Genomic DNA, 18544 nt, shown 5'->3' on the forward strand with positions numbered 1-18544 from the left:
AGCGACAATCCTCCGAGCGAGCCGGTGGTGGAGGCCCCGGCCAGACCCCCGCTTTCTGAGGAAGAGGATGAGGAAGAGGATGGGGATCAGCTGGATGAAGCTCACTACGACTCCCTGGAGAAGACCTTGACTCTCGCAGAGGAAATCTGAGCCCCCCCCCCCCCCCCCCCTTTAGTGGGATTAAATCATGAGAATCACAACAATCACCATATACAGTAATCTGTGTATTCTCTGACAGATCATGTAAATAAGAAGTGTTTTTAACCCGATCTTCTAGAGTCAAAGAACATTAACAGAACCATGTGAAGTTGATTGTTTAGTTGTTTGTGTAAATCACACATTGATGAACATGTGGAGTCAAAAGAGGATGAAAGAGTCTCACTAAGATTCACGGATCCTTTTCAAAGCCTTGAATCTGAGACGGACCTCAGAGGTTCTGAAGCTGAAGACCTGAAGACCTGAAGACATGAAGACGTGTCTGTTCTCTCAGAACTCAGCTCTCGTCCCCGGCTGCAGCTCGACGGCTTGAACGTGAGGAAGATCCACGTCTCGTGAGGTTTTCACCTTCAGCCTCACATGTTCTCCCTGAGGAGCTCAAACGTCTGAAGCAAGAAAACAGGAGAGTCTGAACCAAGCTGGATAATCAGAGGTGAGATGTTTCAGGAGGAAGATGAATCAGAATCAGTCAATTTGTTGACGTTATCAAAACTGATAAGCACATAGTACAGTGTGTTCACTTAATTGTGTACTTATACTCAATCTTATACTCTGACATGTTAGATATAAGCAGCACTGAAGTGAATTATATTATGTTCTTGTTCTCAGCTTTCATTGATTAATGTTGATCTATATTGTTTTTAGACATACTTTGTTAAATCTGGTAAAATCTACATTTCAACTGAAATATTCATTGATTCAATCATTTTGTCTTTTATCATGTTTCAAATTACTGTGGTGACAGAAAAACTGAGTTACAACGAAATAAGTCAAAATTAGACTGAGCTGATATTTATCTTTAAGAGAAATGTAATGACTGTTCTACACAGGCAGTTTTAAAACTTCCTTTTTCTTGTTTTGAGATTTGTTTTCTGCCCGGACAATGTTTGGAATTTGCAGACATTGTGCCAATGACCTCAAAAACTGGTGTCAGTGGATTTAATTACCTTCATTGTATTTTTGTGCTGGGATGAATATTAAAATGATTTGAGTATTTAAAAATGAAGATGAACGTCCCTCATGTCAAACAAGCTTCTGCAGAAAAACAGAAATATCACAGAATCTGCATCGATCACTAAATGTTGTCAGAGGTTCAACAGAAGTTAAAGTTTACACTCGTGAAGTTCAGAGTGTTTCCTCCTCTTCTAGAAACCAGAATTGTCTTTGTGTCCTGATAGTAAACAAAGTGTTTTTCAGAATAAAGGATCAAGTATTTACCCACAGTGATGTGTATGTTGTGTATAAATACTGCAATGCTGGCTCACACTACACAATGTGTGTCTTTATGAAGTTTCACTCGTGTTGAGCCTAAAGATGATCAGGGAGCGAGTTCAGTGTCTTTTCATCATGATTCATGATTTATTCTCTGAGAATCAAGGAGAAGGTTGAAACGTCTCCATCCAACCTGTCGTTGTTTCTTAATCCTGATAAATAACAGAAGATAAAAACCTAATGGAGATAAAGTAAGATGTGTAAAACAGACTTTATTCATATTTGATAGAAGGTACAGAAGGTCATGATGTGTCCAGGTCAGTGTGGGGACACGTTACTGACGATGATCCAACCAAACCAGAACTGGTCTTTTATTTTTTAAAGACCAGTTCGATCTTCCTCGTCCGTCACCACCACACAAACTGGTCTCTCCCCTGAACCACAGCACAGCTTCTCTTTGGCAAAAATAAACAGACATTATTTTATACTCCCCCTCCATCACAGGTACAGCACATCAATACTCTCCAAAGTATTTGCTTAAATACAAAAATATTACAGATAGTCTAAATGGTTCTATGCTGCTAACGTACAGAATATTAAAGAGGCAAACAAACACTGTGGGTCACATGATGCTTTGAGCTCAGAGAGAAATCTGACGACCTCAGGTTCACACAGGAAGCATGACCGTGACCTCCGACCTCCAATCAGCTGATCAGACACATTGAACATTGATCCGTCATGAAAACAGCTTTTTTAATATTTCATCCTGTGACTCTTGGTTTCAGAGTGGCCCTCAAACTTGTCATTTTTTAAATTAAATAAATAAAACAGATAAAAAGGCAGAAATGGGCAGAAGCTGTGGAATATCAGAATTTAAAGATTCTGTTTGTTCAGACTAACACAGAGACAAATAGCTTTGTTTGAAAACTGTTGGGCAGGTTTGAGTTTTGATATCGTGGCTTTTTGAGCTGAGTGAGATTATGAATCATACATTTGTCATCAATCCCTTGAATTCCTCTGGTTGCTCCAGTGTTTGTGGATTTTGCTGCAAATCGCTGCTTTTCTAACCAGGTGGGATTTACAGGATTTTTGCATCAATGTGATGAAGTTCTTTGTTTCGTCTGGTATTTAACTGGATTAACAAAAACAGACATTTATATATTTAATAATTTAATAATATCAACAGGTGATCACCCATGTCTCCTCACACTTTTGGCCTGGGTCGTTATTAGCTGCAGTCCGGACACTGGAGATCTTTCTTTGGAGCTGCGACATGAGATTTCTCACCGTGTGTCTTTGTCTCAAATGCATTAATACTTGTAATGTTTCCTAGCTGCTTGAAATCATGCATTTCTATATTTGAAAACTATTCCCTTCACTTCTTGTTCCTGTGGCCACATTGTGCCTGATTTAACAGTTTGGTGGTGAAGCTGCTAAAGAGAGGGACTGAGTCACATGATCATGTAAAACAGCACTGCAGTGATTTCTATTATAAAAAATAAGAAGAGAAGATATCAGGTCGTCCACGTTCGCTCGTCTGTTTCCACAAAATCACATCGGAACAGGAGCCGTTCAGATTCCTGCGTGCGCCCCCCCCCCCACTCTGCATGAATCCAAATATTAACATTATATTACTTGTGATACCTCAGAGATTCTCGTTCATGTTCATTAAGACCAGTGAAGCAGTTTCTGGTAAAAGTCAGTGGAGCTGTACAGTCTTATTCAAAATGCTGATCCTTCGTCAAAAAGCCCCAAACTGTGTGTGACAGATGAACACGTCTCCTCCAGGGGGCGCCGCGCTCTCAGCGTTACTCCCTGTTACAAATTAAGAAGTGAACCAGGTGGTGAACGTGATTTATTTCCAAACGCCTTCCATTTGTCTTTTAATCAGAAAAAATTCAACAAACAAATGTCCCCTGCTTTCAAAGATTCTTTACATCCAGTATATATATTAATATTCTGCAAAAGTTTTATATATTAACGCTAATCTTTAAGTGTAGGTCAGTCCTACACTGTGGTAAGACTTGTCCAAAGTGTCCACAGGCTGAGAGGCACTGTCTCGATTCTGAAGCCTGATGAAATAATTCAGAAGTCATGCTAGAACCAAACTGTCTTCAACGAGAGGCGGTGAAGATCCACAGCTCGGTACTGTCTGTCTCCGTCCTCACACTGTTACTGTCTGTCTCCGTCCTCACAGCTCTTTGTCTCCGTCCTCACAGCTCCTTACTCTTTGTCTCCGTCCTCGCTGCTTCCTGCAAAACACACAACAGAAGGGATTCTTACACACATCTGATTTCTAAGGGTTTTGTCTCATTTTGCTCTAATTCTTAGGCAAAACGTTGAAGCCAGAAATGTCTCTGTTAAAGTGGCCGGTTTCCCAGATTGGAATTAGTCTCATACACGATTAAAGTATTTTATTAAAACCAAACAAACCGAAACATCTTTAAACACGATTAAGAATAGATTTAGATGAGAGCCTCTTAATTACTGACGGCTTAAAATCTGAGAGGTTTAGATTCATGTTTGAAAGCTGAACACTTGTCCAGAGAAATAAACATTCTGTAATTTCAAAAATAAAGTCATAATATTATGAGAACAAAGTCGTAGAATTACAAGACAAAAGTTGTAAATGAATGTGAACGATTGAGAGTAAAGTTGTGAGATCCTGAGAACCAGAGGTGTTGACCACAGGAGACTAACCTCCTGCTGAGTCCATGTCCGAGTCAGTGATGTGAGTGATGGAGAAGCGGGACACGCTGGAGGGGGACACGGTGAAGCGGGAGAACTGAACGGCCGGTTTGGCGTCCGGGGCTGTGGGGACGGAGCGGGGGGGTGGAGAGTCGGAGGCTCCCGAGGACGTAGGGAGAGGCAGGAGGGGGAAGTCGTCCTCCCACTCGTACCCTGCACCTGAGGACACGGTGAGGATCATCACGTCTTTATTCACATCCACAGTGTTTAATAAAACCTCCGTGATCGTACTCACTCTCTTCTGAGACGTTCCCGTCAGAGGAGTCGTCGGAGGCGGGGCCTCTCTCTTTGGATTTGCTGTGTGACCTTTGACCCTCGGCTCCCTCGGGGAAGCTCTGCTCACTCAGCTCTTTAGTCGGACTTTCCTGGAGACAGTGAAGAAGAAAACTGTGAAGCTCGTGTTATATAAACTCAACATCACATCTGTGGAGGCAGGAATTCTTTTTCACTCCCCCCCCCCCCCCCCCCGGAAATTCTATATTGATTTCACAGATAATTGTGTTGAATGTGAATTTAAATGTGGTTTCATATGGTTCAGTCTGTATTGAGTTAGAAACGTGTAACTTTCATGTGTAGAAACCTAATGTGGCCTCTGGTGGAAATCTGAACTTGTAACGTCGACTTTAAGAGTTTAATCTAAACACTCCACTCAGGCGTCAGTGAGAGAGAAGAGCTCGTGTTGAACCAGCGTGTGGGCGAGTTTGATCTGCTCAAGGGCAAACACTGAGAAGAAAGAAGAAGAAGATCACACTACAAACTGTTTCTATACAAACAGGAACGAAGCAGAAACATTCAGTGACTCACAGTTTGTACAAAGTCAGAAGGACGATTCTATCACAGGCTTTTCTTCTGAGGCTGGTTTCAAGTTCTCTTTGATTCTATTCACCAAGAATGATTCACTTTCATTTTGCAGAAACTTGATTAACTTCCTCTCTTTGTTACTCACTTGATCGAACAGGTAGACGGTGACATCGTCGAAGAAGGAGACCGTCTTCTTGGTGCGCTCCAGCTCCTCCTGCAGGTTCTCCTCTGGGAGCAGCGTTGGCCTCTTGAGGAGGCTGCGCAGTTTGTGTGCTTGGCTGTCGTCGCTCACCACGATGGGCACCGGGTAGATCTCCTCCTCGCTCTCCTCCCCGCCGCTCTGCTCCTGCATGCTGTAGGATCGCAGCTCCTCATCGGACTCATCGCTGTCGTCTGTGTCGCCGCCCTCCTCATCCGCCTCCTCCCCGTCGGCTGGAGACCCCCGGCCGTCTGCTGCAGGGAGCGGAGGTGGGGGGGTTGACGGAGGTGGAGGAGAGGAAGTGGAGAACCGTCGGCTGTTTGCCGTGTGCTGCAGGGCCACCTCGTCTTTGGGTAAAGAGTGATGGGTTTCACCGGATGTCCTGGTCTCAATGGTCTTGATCACTGGCTCTTCTCTTGGTTCTGAGTCTTCCACAGCTTCTGCTTCGTCACTTTCTACCTTAGAGTTGAGTGAACTATCTCCATTCAGGGCCCCAAGGGCCTCTTCCATGGCCCCCACCACCTCCGCTGCCCAGTCCCCAAGAGACGAGTTCTCCTCCTGGGACGGCCATTCATCCAGTCCTCCCTCTATGGACACACATGGCTCCAGAGGAAGTCCTAACTCCTCATCTCGACAATCCTCTGTCAAGAATTCTTCCATATCTGGTGGACAAGAGCTTTCTGTTCCTTCTGTTGATAAGAGCTTCACTTCAAATTGAATGTCTTCGTTTGCTGCAGCGTCTTCAAGTTCCTCATCCTCACTCTTCCTTTTCTCTCCCTTCTTTTCTTCCATTCTTTGTTCATCTCTTCCTCTCAATGATGATGATTCTTCTCCTTCATCCCTGGACTGCCTCTCACTCTCATAGTCTGAGAAGTACGCTGAGTCTCTGTACGGGGTTTCCTCGCTTAGTGGTGAAAAGATGTGGTCGCCCGTCTGAGAGGCTCCTGAGGCCACATCTTCCCCCAGTGATGGTTGCCCCTCCTTGGCCTCCTCCAGCTCCTCGTCCTCCTCCAGGCTGGTATCTAGGGTAGGCTTGGCCAGAGGTTGTTCTCGGGGTTCATGAGGCTCTTTGGGGACAAACTCCGGGCTCTCGTTGTTTTCTGTGTCGTAGCCACTGTCCATAGCTTTAGGGGAGCTGGACGGGTGGGAGGAGGCGGGGCTGAAGCCCTCACAGGACCCCGCTGCAGATGGTAGATCCATGGAATCCATGGAATCTGGAGTTCCTACCTGCTTCTGCAGAGACTTGAAAGCAGGAGAAGCGTTCAGCTCACTGGACTCGTCAGCGAAGATGCCTGAGGTGACGTCTGTGATATCCTCTGTGATGTCTTCCTCCTCCTCGTCATCATCGCTGCAGTCCAGGATGTCAGCGAGACAAGCACTGGAGCTGCCTCGGTCAACACCGCTGTCTCCAGTGGGACTCGAGTCTGACTCCGGATCTGTGAGGGCCACCATCACGTGCATGTTGTCGGCAGGAGGCGGAGGAATCGTCATCGTCATTGTCAGCGTCACCTCTTCTACTTTAGGTTCTGTGGGTTTTAGCATGATTAGGTTTTCCTTGATTACATCCTCCCTCTTCTCTTTGAGTGGAGAGCCATCAGCTTTCAGGTCAATGTACTGCTCTCCACGCTCCTCAGTCTTTATCATGATGGGTTTGGCCACAATGGGACCCCCTGGAGCGGGGGAGAGATTGATCATCTCCTCATGGCATGGGGGGTCAACGATCTTATCTCGGACGTAGTTGCTGTGACTGTAGCTGTTGTTTCTGACGAGCAAACCGGTGAGTGGGTCGACAAAGTGTGAGTGGCAGCACTCTCCAGCCGCTGGCGCCTGGCTGTCGCCCTCGTGGCACAGGTAGATGTAGGTGTTGCAGTTGTCTGAAGGCACCATCGCGTGGTGTTTGCTCAGACTGAGGCAGGCACTGTTGTCTTTGGCCTGTTGCGGCTCAAGGTAGTCGATAGGTTTGGGTAGAGAGTGGAAGGCCAGGCTGTTCTCCTCTGGCCAGGAGTCCTCAATGTCTGTACTTGGCATGGTGTAGTGGAAATCTACATAAGCGTCCTGTCTACAGCTCGCCCGTCTGTGGTGACCCACGCTGCTGTGGCGGTGCTTTGAAGGCCACGTGTTGCAGTTGTGTCTCTCAACAAATATATCCTCCTCCTCTTCTTCTTCTGAATCGCTGTCTCTGTGCCCGATGAAGAGCGCCCCCTCTGTCTCCATGTCGATACTGACCGAGTGGCTGCTGTGCCTGGTGTGGCTGGGCATAGTCTTCCTGAGCGAGCCCATCATGTCGTAGTAACCCCCGGTCACGTTCTTTCCGATGATGGAGGCCTGACTTGTGTCCAGGTACGGATCTCTGTAGGCCTGTTGAGGTGGACTGGTCACAGGGCGGGTGACACCCAGCGGGTTCTCCAAATCACCCAGGGCCTGGCGCAAGCTCCTCGATCCCCAGCTTTCCTGATGGTGCTCACTGGAGTGGTCACTTCCAATCAGATAGTGGTCGATTCCCAACGGTGGCGAGTGCTCATAGTAGTAACCTCCATCTCTGTCTTTATAGGACACATAGTGACTGGACTCCCAGGGTCGCAGGGGGCTGTCGTGAGACACTTGTCCTAAGAGCGGCTCCATCGTCAGGGAGATGGCCGGACTCGAGTCATTGGAGTCAAACACATCTGACTTATCGATGTCTGCTGCCCAATAGGGAGCCATGCCCATGTTCTGACCTTGTGATGGACAGGCCATGCACTCGCCTGAGTCTGCACTCCCAGTAAGGAAGCTCCCACTGCTGCCCTGATACTCTGGGCTGTAGGAGCACATGGTATAGTCCAGATCGATGTTACAATCCACTGGCTCTTCAATGCGGATGTAGTATTCATTGCTTACTGAGGGGCTGTGGGCACTGAGGACGGGGAGGACACCCGGAGCATGGAGATGTTTGGATTGGTAGTAAGGAGAAACTGCGTGGCTGAGGCTCTCCATAGGGCAGCCTCCAACAATGCCCCCTGGTGGATAAAATGCTTCCTGGCAATGATGGTTGACCTGACTCAGGGCACTGGAGGAGTCCTGGGCTCTATAGGACTGGTCGGCCCTGGCCTGCTCCCACTTGTACTCAAAGTTCAGGCCATGGCTGGTTTCTGTGACTGTTAGAATGTCGTCCCCAGACTCCGAGTGGTAGCCGTCGGCTGCCGAAAACTGCTCGAGGAGAGGGAAGGAGGAGGAGGTGGACGAGTGGTGGTCCTGTGACATAGCAGAGGCACCGTGGTGGCTGTTGAATCCAATGTTGGGACACAGCGAGTTCCAGCGCCTGTCAAAGTCCTCCTCTGCCTCGCTGGCCCCCTTGGCACACAGGTAGCTGAGCAGCAAGTGGACTTCCTCTGCATTGGGTCTCTGATCCGGCTGGAGCCAGCAGAACTGCATCACTTCAAACCTGAGGGTCACGGAAATATGACAACATGTGAGAATATGGATCAAACTTGAAATGTAGTGTATTCCAGCAAAATAACAAAAAAAACTGAAAACTCAATTAATTTGTTGACTAAATTGTAACAACGTGTCTGAAAGAGGAGACAATCGTTTCCCAGCTGAGGGAAACACAAGCAGCAGGATTAGCATATTAATTAGACTCTGCTGAAGAAATGAGAATCCATTGAAGCTGGAAGGGATTTTAATTGTGTTGTTTGTTCTTCTCCTGAGGGGCCGTTCAATTTAAGGGAATCATTATATTATTTATTGCGCTGTCATGTTTGAACACAGTGGAGAACATCTATCAGTTGTTGGTGCTGCAGCTTCACTTCCTTTGACACTCGACACTGAGGCTCCTCTGAAGAACAAGCTGGTGAGTCCGAGTTCAGCTTCGTGGGACAAATCACGAATACCTGGTCTTTAAAGATGTAATGATTTCAAACTACTCAGTCAAGGGTTTTCTCTATAATACTGTAAAGTCTTGACCTTACTTTGTAAAGTACTTGGAGATAATGTAAAGTATTTCAGAAGGAGCACCTCTGATTATGTTGCACTGCTTTCTCTGTCCGCTATTTGTTATCATAATTGTGTTATAAACAGATGTGTTTGTGCGTCTCACCAGCGCTCAGCCAGCGGCACTGGGAGCAGTGGTTTGGGAAGTCGCAGCTGCTGCTCCCTCACAGCGTAGGTGAGCACCTGTCGGTCGGAGTAGTGTCTGTACGGCTGGTTCCCGAGCTCCAGCAGCTCCCAGATGGTCACACCCAGAGACCTGAGACCCAGGAGAACACGTGTCATCACTCCACATCTGCACACATACCTTTAAATATACCTTTACACTAGTCAGCATGCATCTGTGGGACAACTGATCCAATTTGTGTGTCTGTGTGTGTCTGTGTGTCTGTGTGTGTTACCAGATGTTGCTCTGCTGGGTGTTGTCTGCCACCAGCAGGTTTCCATGCACCTCGTCCACGAGCTCTGGAGCTATCCAGCGCAGCGGCAAGAACATCTGATCTGACGTCAGGTAGTAATCATCCTGAGAGGAGACCAAATATCAACAGCTTCAAATCTTCAGTGTTTCAAACAGGAAACTCTCAAATGTTCAGATTCATCCAAACGCTCTGAATAAACCTAATAAAACAGTTTCTCTTTGCTTTGTTTCTCTGATGGACGGACCTTGTACTTGTTGTGGGACAGGCCGTAGTCTCCGATCTTCACTGAGACATCAGCAGTTAACAAGCAGTTCCTCAGCGCCAGGTCACTGGAGACAGAGGGTTGATGGGAACGGGGGGAGAAGGAGGAGGAGTTAAACAGGAGGCTCATATTTCATGAGGCAGAAACATATGTAGAAGACCTGAGTGCAGACTGAGAGCAAACAGAAAGAGTTCAGGTGGTTTGAGTGGTTCTGGAGACGAGGGGTCACCGCCTGCAACAAAATCACTGATGCTGGAGTCGGTCAGAGCACTCAGGCAGCACCAGGATATTGTTCCAGGAAGCAACCGACAAGCAAAAGGCAGATTTGACCGAACACAGCTGGATTCCAGGTTATAAACTCTAAAATGTGTGACATCTAAAATCAGAAACGTGTCGATACCTGTGAGCGAAGTTGTGTTTGTGCAGATGCAGGAGTCCTGAGGCGATGTCACAGGCCATCCGCTGGAGGATCAGGGGCTCCGGGGTCATGGTCTCTCCAGCCCTGCAGCTGCGGAGGTAACTCTTCACATCCCCCTGGAGGAGGCAGAAAACATCTGTATGTTACAACCTCTGACCACTGGAAGGCAGTGTTGTCATTGTGGTTAATGGGATTCGGGTTGTGTAACATCCTGGTGTTAGAACCTGTTGAAAGTCAACAACACACTTGGTTTTCTACGTTACTGATTGTTTTTAGATTTTCTTGGATGAATTACCTTCACGTGAGTTACCTGCAGCTTTAAGGTCTTTATAATTTACACTGTCTACAGTTGTCACCCTAAATAACGAGGTTGTGTGTTGACAGTGAATACAAAATCTGAAATAGAATTTCAACCATAAACAATACATGTCATCAGCAGCCAGTAAATCCAAAGCTCTGACTGAGATAAACAGTTCTTTAAAAACGTCAGAGTTAAATTTACTGAACTAATGAATCGTGTGGAGCTGAGTTTGAGTCACTTTACTGTAAAATGACTTTGGCCTCAGTTGACAAAAGTGTACAGCAGCTGTCAAGAATGTTTTATCACTAGAAGTATTAAATTAAAAAATCCCACAAACTACTTTTAGAACGTAGGTATGAAGCAGAACTTCAGTTCAAAGCCACGACAGGTTCTTTTAAAAACTGCATGTTGAACATTTCCGTGTTTGAATGAACGTGAAAAACAGCTCGTCTCAGATTAACCCATTAAAAATACAAGAGCTGATATCTGTGTATTTACCTCAGAGGCTCAATATGAATTCATGTTGTTATTGAACCCACTCACTCACCAGTGGACAGAACTCCATCACCAGCAGGTAGGGCGTGACCTCGGTGCACTGGGCCAGACACTGCAGCAGAGCAGGATGCTGCAGGACGCTGCAGAGCAGAGGACCAGTTAACACACAGACTGCTTCTGTGACCACACAAACAGGACCGCACACAAACACACAAACTGTACAAACAAGCCCACAATAATGAGGGATTGGGACTATATGAAAAGTTATAATTATAATCCACAATGACTGACTTTACAATAAATACAAATTCTACTTAACAAGAGTCAATCAATCCAAACCGGAGATGAGAATAATTTAAACTCTTCGTTACACATTTGGATCTGAATTTGATTTTTCATTATTCCTGAGGAGCTGTACCGAAAAGGCTGCGCCTCCTCCAGGAAGAGCATCTGGTCCTGGACACTGGCACTGGACTTGAGCTCCTTCACCACCACCTCAGTGGTGCTCAGGCCTGAGTTCACCTCCCCCAGCAGAACCTGAAGCAGCCCAGACGGAGACAGACAGGCACAGGGAAGACGGACAGATGGACATTTACCCACAAGACAACCGATGAAGAGGGGGAGGGGGGGGGGACACAAAGAAAGAGGGGAAGCAGCCAAACAGGAGAGAGAGAGAGAGAGAGAGAGAGAGAGAGAGAAATGCAGACAAAGCGACACAGACGGACGTACCGAGGAGGGACAGGACAGAAAGACATGAACGCACAGAATGAAAAGGAGGAGGAACAGAAAAAGAGAGAGAGAAGAAGAGAGAGAGAAAAAGAGAGAGAGAAAAGCAGAGAGAGAAAAAGAGAGAGAGAGAACAACATGTTATCTGGTTGTAAGAACAGGACACGTCATGTTTCACCTGCAGGGGGCGACTACTCTGAAACATCAGAGCATAAAGATGAACTGACATCAAAGAGGTGGAGATCCACACACACACACACACACACACACACTCTCTCTCTTATATTCCAGGTCACACAGCGTGTCAGACATCTTTAGCGCCTCCAGGATCTCACCTTCCCAAACCAGCCATCCCCGATCTCGTTCAGGTAGAGGAGACTGTGGCGGCTCAGGTCTGTGGACTTCAGGAGATGGACTGATGAAAAGAGAAGAGAAGGAGGAGGAGGAGGAAGAGGAGGAGGAGGAGGAGGAGGAGGAGAAGGTGTTAATGATAAACATCCATCAGCAGCCTGTGGTTACTTGTCTTCAACCCAAATAACATTATGTCACATAACAGACAAATATGCAAACGTGTCTGTGTCTCAACACAACTTTGTTTCCATTAAATTCAATATTTGAGACTTAAAACTTGATTTGATCTCACTGGACATTCAACACTGAATTTTGATCAAACTTTGAAATTATAATCAAGCATGTATAATCACAATATTTCTGAAATATGAATGTGTCAATAACATGTAGGATAAACTTCACAACATTGATGGAATTAATAAAACGTCACACTACACATGTGTAATGTAAAATGTAAAAAATACAGTAAAATGGGTGAATTTATGTTATGACGTTAAGTTAATAAGAAAACAAAGTGTAGTTTGTAATATGTTGGGTCTGAAGGATGATATAACATAGATGTCACTCAGTCACATGGAATAATAAACCTTGTTAATAAAGATAATTGTCTTCAAAGGCCTTTAACTCCTTCACGCACCACGTCCAGGGATCAAGTGTCCTCAGTAGAATCCGTCCTCTGTCCAGTCCACTGGAATAAAGCTTCTTTAAAATGAAACCTGCTGCTGTGGACATCGTTCATTCTCCACACGTTGAGGAGACAGACTCGAGTCTTCGGTCTTATTCTGTCCTGAACCTCGTCCGGCCCCGATCTGTCCGACTGTCCTGTGTCTCCCTGATGCATCTCTGACAGCCCCCCCCCCCCCCCCCCCCCCGAGTCTCTGCTGCTCTGCTGAACCCGGCCGTCCTGCCTCAGCTCTGCTGAATGAAACGAGAGTGACGGCTCTGTCCCAGCATCTCCCCCCCTTCTCCATCTATTCTCTCTTTCTTTCTTTTCTTTCTTTCTCTCTTTCTTTCTTTCTTTCTTTCTCTCTTTCTTTCTGTATCTCCCACGATGACACTGGGATTGTGCGTCCGAGGCAGACAGACACATCTTTGTGATGCTCGTCCCCCTCCAGACTCAAACACAGTCTCGTCCCTGTGCTGAGGACATATTGGACGCCCCCGTCCCCGTCCCCAGACTGGTCATTCCTTACACCCACTCACGCTCTCTCCGTCCCCAAGCAGAATACCCCCCATTGTCCGGCTGCTTGGGGCAGCATGGCACCAGTTAGGACCAGTTAGTGCTCCCACACTGGGGCTATTATCCACCAGCGTCTTGAGAGAGGAATGAACTGGGAGTTGTTGATAACAGGGACATACCTTCACCTCCACGTTAACCTCAGATATTCACCACAGGGATTGTACAGTGAGGGGAAGAGGAGGAGAATCAGAGATTTGATTGTCTCATATCTTTGTCTTTGCACAACATCTACAAATATCTCTATCAAATTTCCTGGGATTATTATTTAAGATATTTCAGGAAGATGTTGACTCTGCTTTCTCATTCTTATTTCCCTTGTGTTTATTTTCCCAGTGAGAGGAGCTGAAAACACCTCGACTCCGCTGCTGAGTCCTCAGACGTCTTTACAGCCGATCCACTGACTCAATTTCCACTCGCCACGGCCGTCTGCTCTTTTCTCGGCATCTCTCTGAAGAACGCTACTGAAGCTCAATCTCCACAGCCGCCAGGAAGTCTTTAGTGAGATGCACAGCAGCTAAATCACTCAGAGACAAATGGAATTCCCATTAACCTCTCCCAGTCCGGTGCATCCTGCTGCACTCTCTGCTGAGGTGCCGAGCTGCAGCATCGGCCTTGGACCAGCATCTAAATCCACCTTCTGACATCTGCCCATTGTTGTTGTGTATCCCACTTAGCGGGGGGGGGGGGGGGGGGGGGGGGAGCTGCAGGTGATTGTTGTTATTGTGCAGATTTAAAAGTGTTTGTTAGGACGATGCACGTGAAACTTCTTTCTGCTCTAAGTGGAATGAAAGTGGAACTGGACTGGTTTCTGCTGCGCCGTGTTTTCACCAGTGTTCCCACGAGTCCTGTGGGGGTGTGAGCAGCCTGCAGACACAGACCAGCTGCATCAGGGTGGATCTTGGGGACTGGGCCCTGGACCGAGTTAAGCTCTTACAGTACTGGTGTCTCAGTGGGAACTCCACCTATCCACATAGCCCTTCCACAGCCCCAGTGCTGGGCCGGATGACAGGAGATGGGAACATTGGCAGAAAGAAACCAGTCATACTCAAAGCTGTTAAGTACTTTGTCTACCTCAGCTCTCAGGAATCACCAGGAATTACCAGTGCATGAAAAGCAAACTAACGACCTCTTAATGGTATTTTTCTCATCATAATTACTGAATTCCCTGATTTCACTCCCTTGACTCTTTACGTTTTCCTGCCTGAGCTACGAAATCCAAATAAAACACAGAAACTGGCACCAAGCAAAGATGAGATCGATGAGGTCAGAGTAAAGAAAGACGGATTCTCAATGAAAAACAAAACGTCATGATGATGTCAGAGGGTGAGGCTCCCTGGAGGTGCAGCAGTAAGTCCCTGACCTCTTCTCCAACACTTCTATTAGTTACAGATGACAGAGCAGATGTTGCCAGGCCGGTTCAGCCATATCTCAGATAACAGTGAGCAATCTGCAGATGGCTTCAGTTTTATCAGAAGATGTTTAACTATCATTTGGTTTTTCACTGAGCTGGAAGTCACCAGTGAAATTCCATTAACCTTCGTAAACTTAATCTCAAAGCTCGAGCAGATAAAAACCAAAACTCTCCTCATGTGTGGAAACAACCAGGAGCAGCAGCTCTCATCCTTTAGTCCTGGACTCTCTGACGAATGCAAGTTGAACTGAATGGATGTAAAGTTCAACAACAAACGAGGTCACTGTGTGGGTGTGCTGCTGAAGTCGCACAACTCTTCAGTGACAGATTTATCAGCAGCATCAGCCCATTGACACACAACGAGAACCATTGTGACCCAGCAGCAGAGGGGGGGGGGGGACAAGGAGACCGAGGGAACCAGGGATCTTCTCACTGGCGTGTTGTGCTCTTGCATGCCTCACATACCAACATGCAGCAGTGTAGGCCGGCTGCCTGCACCACATTACACAACAGGCAGATGTCTGTGGGAGAGAGTGAAAGTTGAAGAGCACAGAGTTCGTTCTGCAGGGACCTGCAGCGAGGGATTGTGGGATAGGTGGAGGCCCAGCTGGCCGAGGCCAGTGTCAGGGCGGAGCTCGCTCCAGGGACCAACTTTGACAAATGCCAGATACACGGCCCTCCTCCCGGTTACATCACTCTCTTCAAATGCACGTGCACGTGTGTCTCGTGCACTCTCCCACAACTAGAAACACACGTTACAAGAGCACTGAGAAAACCATCAGGATGAAATCATCCCTCCATATCTGATCCTTTCTGAAGGAGGAGAAAACGTTTGAATAAAAGTGTTGTGAAAGATTTAGTGAGTGAGAAGATTGATAACAGCCGTGTGACGACCCAGTTAAAGGTTTTAACAGCTTCCACTTCTCCTGGTGGGAGAGAGTTTTCATCAATGCATCACTTGGTTGTTGAGTTGTTTTCTTCATAATTCCACAAAGAGTTTATTTAACTATAATTTCTTCAGGTTTTTTATTAGAGTTTTTATTCAACCTGCTCTGGGCTGCACCCGACGTGAGGGTGAGGATCCGTCCGACCCGACTCACCCGATGGAGCCGGCTGCTTGGCGAGTGGCAGCGACACCTCGCTGAGGGGCAGGATGTAGACGTCGGGGCTGCCCAGGGAGGCCTGCGAGGCCAAGGTGGACATGTCGGCCTGGTACTCCTCCCCGTCCACATTCTTGAATTCCTGGAAAACACAGGCACAAAAAAAACAAGGCCAGGAGGTCAAAGGTCATGCACAGGAACAGGTTGCTTTGATTAGACCGACGGCTCCTTCACCTGTAAGATCACAGGAGAGAAGAAGAACTCGTATATACCATCATATGTGCATCGACCTGATTTAGAAAGCAAAAGAACACGACGCACTCATAATGTGAAGCAGAACTGAGATGAAGTGAAACAAGCTGTTCTGGCTCGTCCGTGTTTCTCTGAGCTGTTTGTCCGACTGTTGGAACATCCCAGAGTAAACAGAGTCCGATTCACCAGCAGATTATTTACTCTGCGATTACAAACATCTAAATCCTCCACTTCACGATTGAGCCTGAAGACTGAAGTGTTGAGATTCTTTCTGAAAACAAACCGGACGGATGAGTTTTTCAAATCAGAACGTGACCGAGCAGAAAAGCAGGTTTGACTTCCTGTCCTCACACAGCTGCTTTTGGAGATTAAGATAACAGGAATAAAGAATTTATAAACAAACCGATTTTTATGATAAGGACAGTTTCATCACTCTTTAAAAGCTGAAAACTTAATTCATGATTGTTCAGGTAAAATCAGTTAAACTAGATTTGTTTAAGAGGAACGTTTTTAAAGAGTCTGTGTCTGCTGATCTGATCGTAGAGACACATCACAGGAGAAGAGGAGGAAGAGGAGGAGGAGAAGAGAAGAGAAGAAGAGGAGGAGGAGGAGGAGGAGGAGGAGGAGGAGGAGGAGGAGGAGGAGGGAGCTGGCTGCATCCTCAAACCGGATGTCAGAATAAAAGTCTCTTAGTTTGGAGCTGGAGAGCAGAAGGGTCGCAATGCTGGAAGAATGTGACCCGCTGCAGCCCTCTGCAACACCCACACAAACACACACACACACACACACACACACACACACACACACACACGCACACACACACACACACACACACACACACCTCCATCTCTCACTTCATCCTGTCCCCCTAGATTGAACGCTGCACCTCCTCCCACAGCCTCACGTCCAAATCTTCACACGGCCCTGCTCGCCCTCTCTTCAACATGTGGTTTCACTCTTCACATCGACACACACACACACACACACACTGCACAAACACACACACACACACACACAGGACAGAACACATATCCATCACTTGCATCCTGCTGCAGTCAAATCCAAACTAATGCAGCAAATGGTGACTTTGTCTTTTCAATAATTTAACGTTTTACGATTATTTTTTCAGGGTTGAGTAAAACAATATGTTTCGACTTTGCTCTTAGAACTATGATTGAATTACTCATTACAAACTATCTCATTCATAAGTTTGTAAACTTCCCAAAACTTGCTTTGTACTTTGAATCTTATCTAATTCTATAAAAGAAGCTCAGGTCCTGGTGAAGCTCAAAGTGTCTCTGCTTGCTTACCTTCCCCCAGAGTCCATCGTTGAGGATGTTACAGCATCTCAGACTTTCTGCCTTCCTCACACACACTCACACACACACACACACACACACAGACTCACACAGTCACACACACGTTGGGGTGGGGGTGCAGGGCAGCAGGAGGCTGGTGGTGCCAGCGGCTGCAGAGGACGGCATCATCCCTCTGTCTCATTGTCCACAGAGCAGCAGGGAGAAGAGGCTCTGTAGCTGACCACTGACTCTCCCTCTCTGCCGCGGATGGAGGGATGGAGGGAGAGAAAATGAAAAGGAGGATGGGTGGGTGGGTGGGTGGGGGGGGGGGGGGGGGGAGTTGAAGGAGGAGCACAGATCTCCCAGTTCACAGGCGATAGAGAACCTGTGGTCGTGTCATGAGGGAGCGGAGAGAAACTGAGCCCCTGTAAAAAATGTGAGGGGGGGGGGGCTGGGGGGGGGTGAGGGGGGTGAGCGGGGTTCACATACTATACATGTGACATCACTCTCTCTCTTCCTCTTTCTCTCTCTCTCTCGCTCTCTCTCTCTCTCTCTCCCAGAAGCCAAAGAACATCTGCAGGGCAGTCCCCTTCCCCACAAGAACGCACGCACACACACACACACACACACACACACAAACACACACAAACACACACAAACACACACACAACACACACACTGTACTTGTGAGGACCGTCCACTTCACTCTCCCTGATCTCTGAGCTGGACCTTGAAGCTCAACCTGATTTGGGTCAAATCCCTTTAATCAATCTGTTTCTGTACATTCTGGTTTATTAGGAAACAGATTAATTGGTTTATAAGCAACTTAACACTAAAGGGAAATGAGTGAGAACAACACATTGTTCTAAATGTTGTGTTTTAACTCCATTGTCCATGAATCCTGCAGATTAACTTGAAGCCTTGAAGTCAGACGGGTGGAACTGGTTCTTTAGAGAACTGGGGAAACTGGATTCTACTGGTGATTCTATTTAAAATCACAAACCATTAAAGTCTTGTTTTAAGAAACAAGCTTCATGAACATAAACACATTTAACAGATAAAGAACTGGTTTAAGTGATAGTGGATTACAGCAGGTCCTCAGTCTGAACCCCGTCCAGCAGCGAGGACA

The 18544-nt window shown here is 46.8% G+C and overlaps 1 protein-coding gene across 2 annotated transcripts; it reads right to left on the bottom strand.

Moving 5' to 3' along the window:
* Window positions 1-1680: 1680 nt before the first annotated feature.
* On the bottom strand, window positions 1681-17664 carry aatkb (apoptosis-associated tyrosine kinase b). 2 transcript variants are annotated; one of them, XM_053413727.1, is made up of 13 exons: window positions 17428-17664; window positions 15866-16007; window positions 12099-12178; window positions 11456-11574; window positions 11090-11177; window positions 10224-10357; window positions 9806-9890; window positions 9544-9665; window positions 9252-9401; window positions 5123-8597; window positions 4412-4541; window positions 4129-4335; window positions 1681-3680 (listed from the first exon to the last, which is right to left on the bottom strand). In XM_053413727.1, the coding sequence occupies exons 2-13, from the start codon at window positions 15966-15968 to the stop codon at window positions 3652-3654; spliced, it is 4722 nt and encodes a 1573-aa protein (XP_053269702.1). In that variant the 5' UTR covers window positions 15969-16007; window positions 17428-17664; the 3' UTR covers window positions 1681-3651. The 2 variants fall into 2 exon arrangements, with proteins under 2 accessions (XP_053269702.1, XP_053269703.1); XM_053413728.1 differs by lacking the exons at window positions 15866-16007; window positions 17428-17664 and adding an exon at window positions 12752-12949.
* Window positions 17665-18544: the final 880 nt, after the last annotated feature.

Source organism: Pleuronectes platessa, chromosome 21, assembly GCF_947347685.1.
Source record: "Pleuronectes platessa chromosome 21, fPlePla1.1, whole genome shotgun sequence".
Lineage (NCBI taxonomy): Eukaryota > Metazoa > Chordata > Actinopteri > Pleuronectiformes > Pleuronectidae > Pleuronectes > Pleuronectes platessa.

What these genes read in the sequence shown, in the direction of transcription:
- aatkb (XM_053413727.1), bottom strand. Translation starts at nt 15,968, where the DNA reads ATGTCCACCTTGGCCTCGCAGGCCTCCCTGGGCAGCCCCGACGTCTAC. An exon ending in GAGGAGGCGCAGCCTTTTCG is followed by an intron (nt 11,178 to 11,455) that starts GTACAGCTCCTC and finishes TCTGCTCTGCAG; the next exon opens with CGTCCTGCAGCATCCTGCTC. An exon ending in GTGCCGCTGGCTGAGCGCTG is followed by an intron (nt 8,598 to 9,251) that starts GTGAGACGCACA and finishes CGTGACCCTCAG; the next exon opens with GTTTGAAGTGATGCAGTTCT.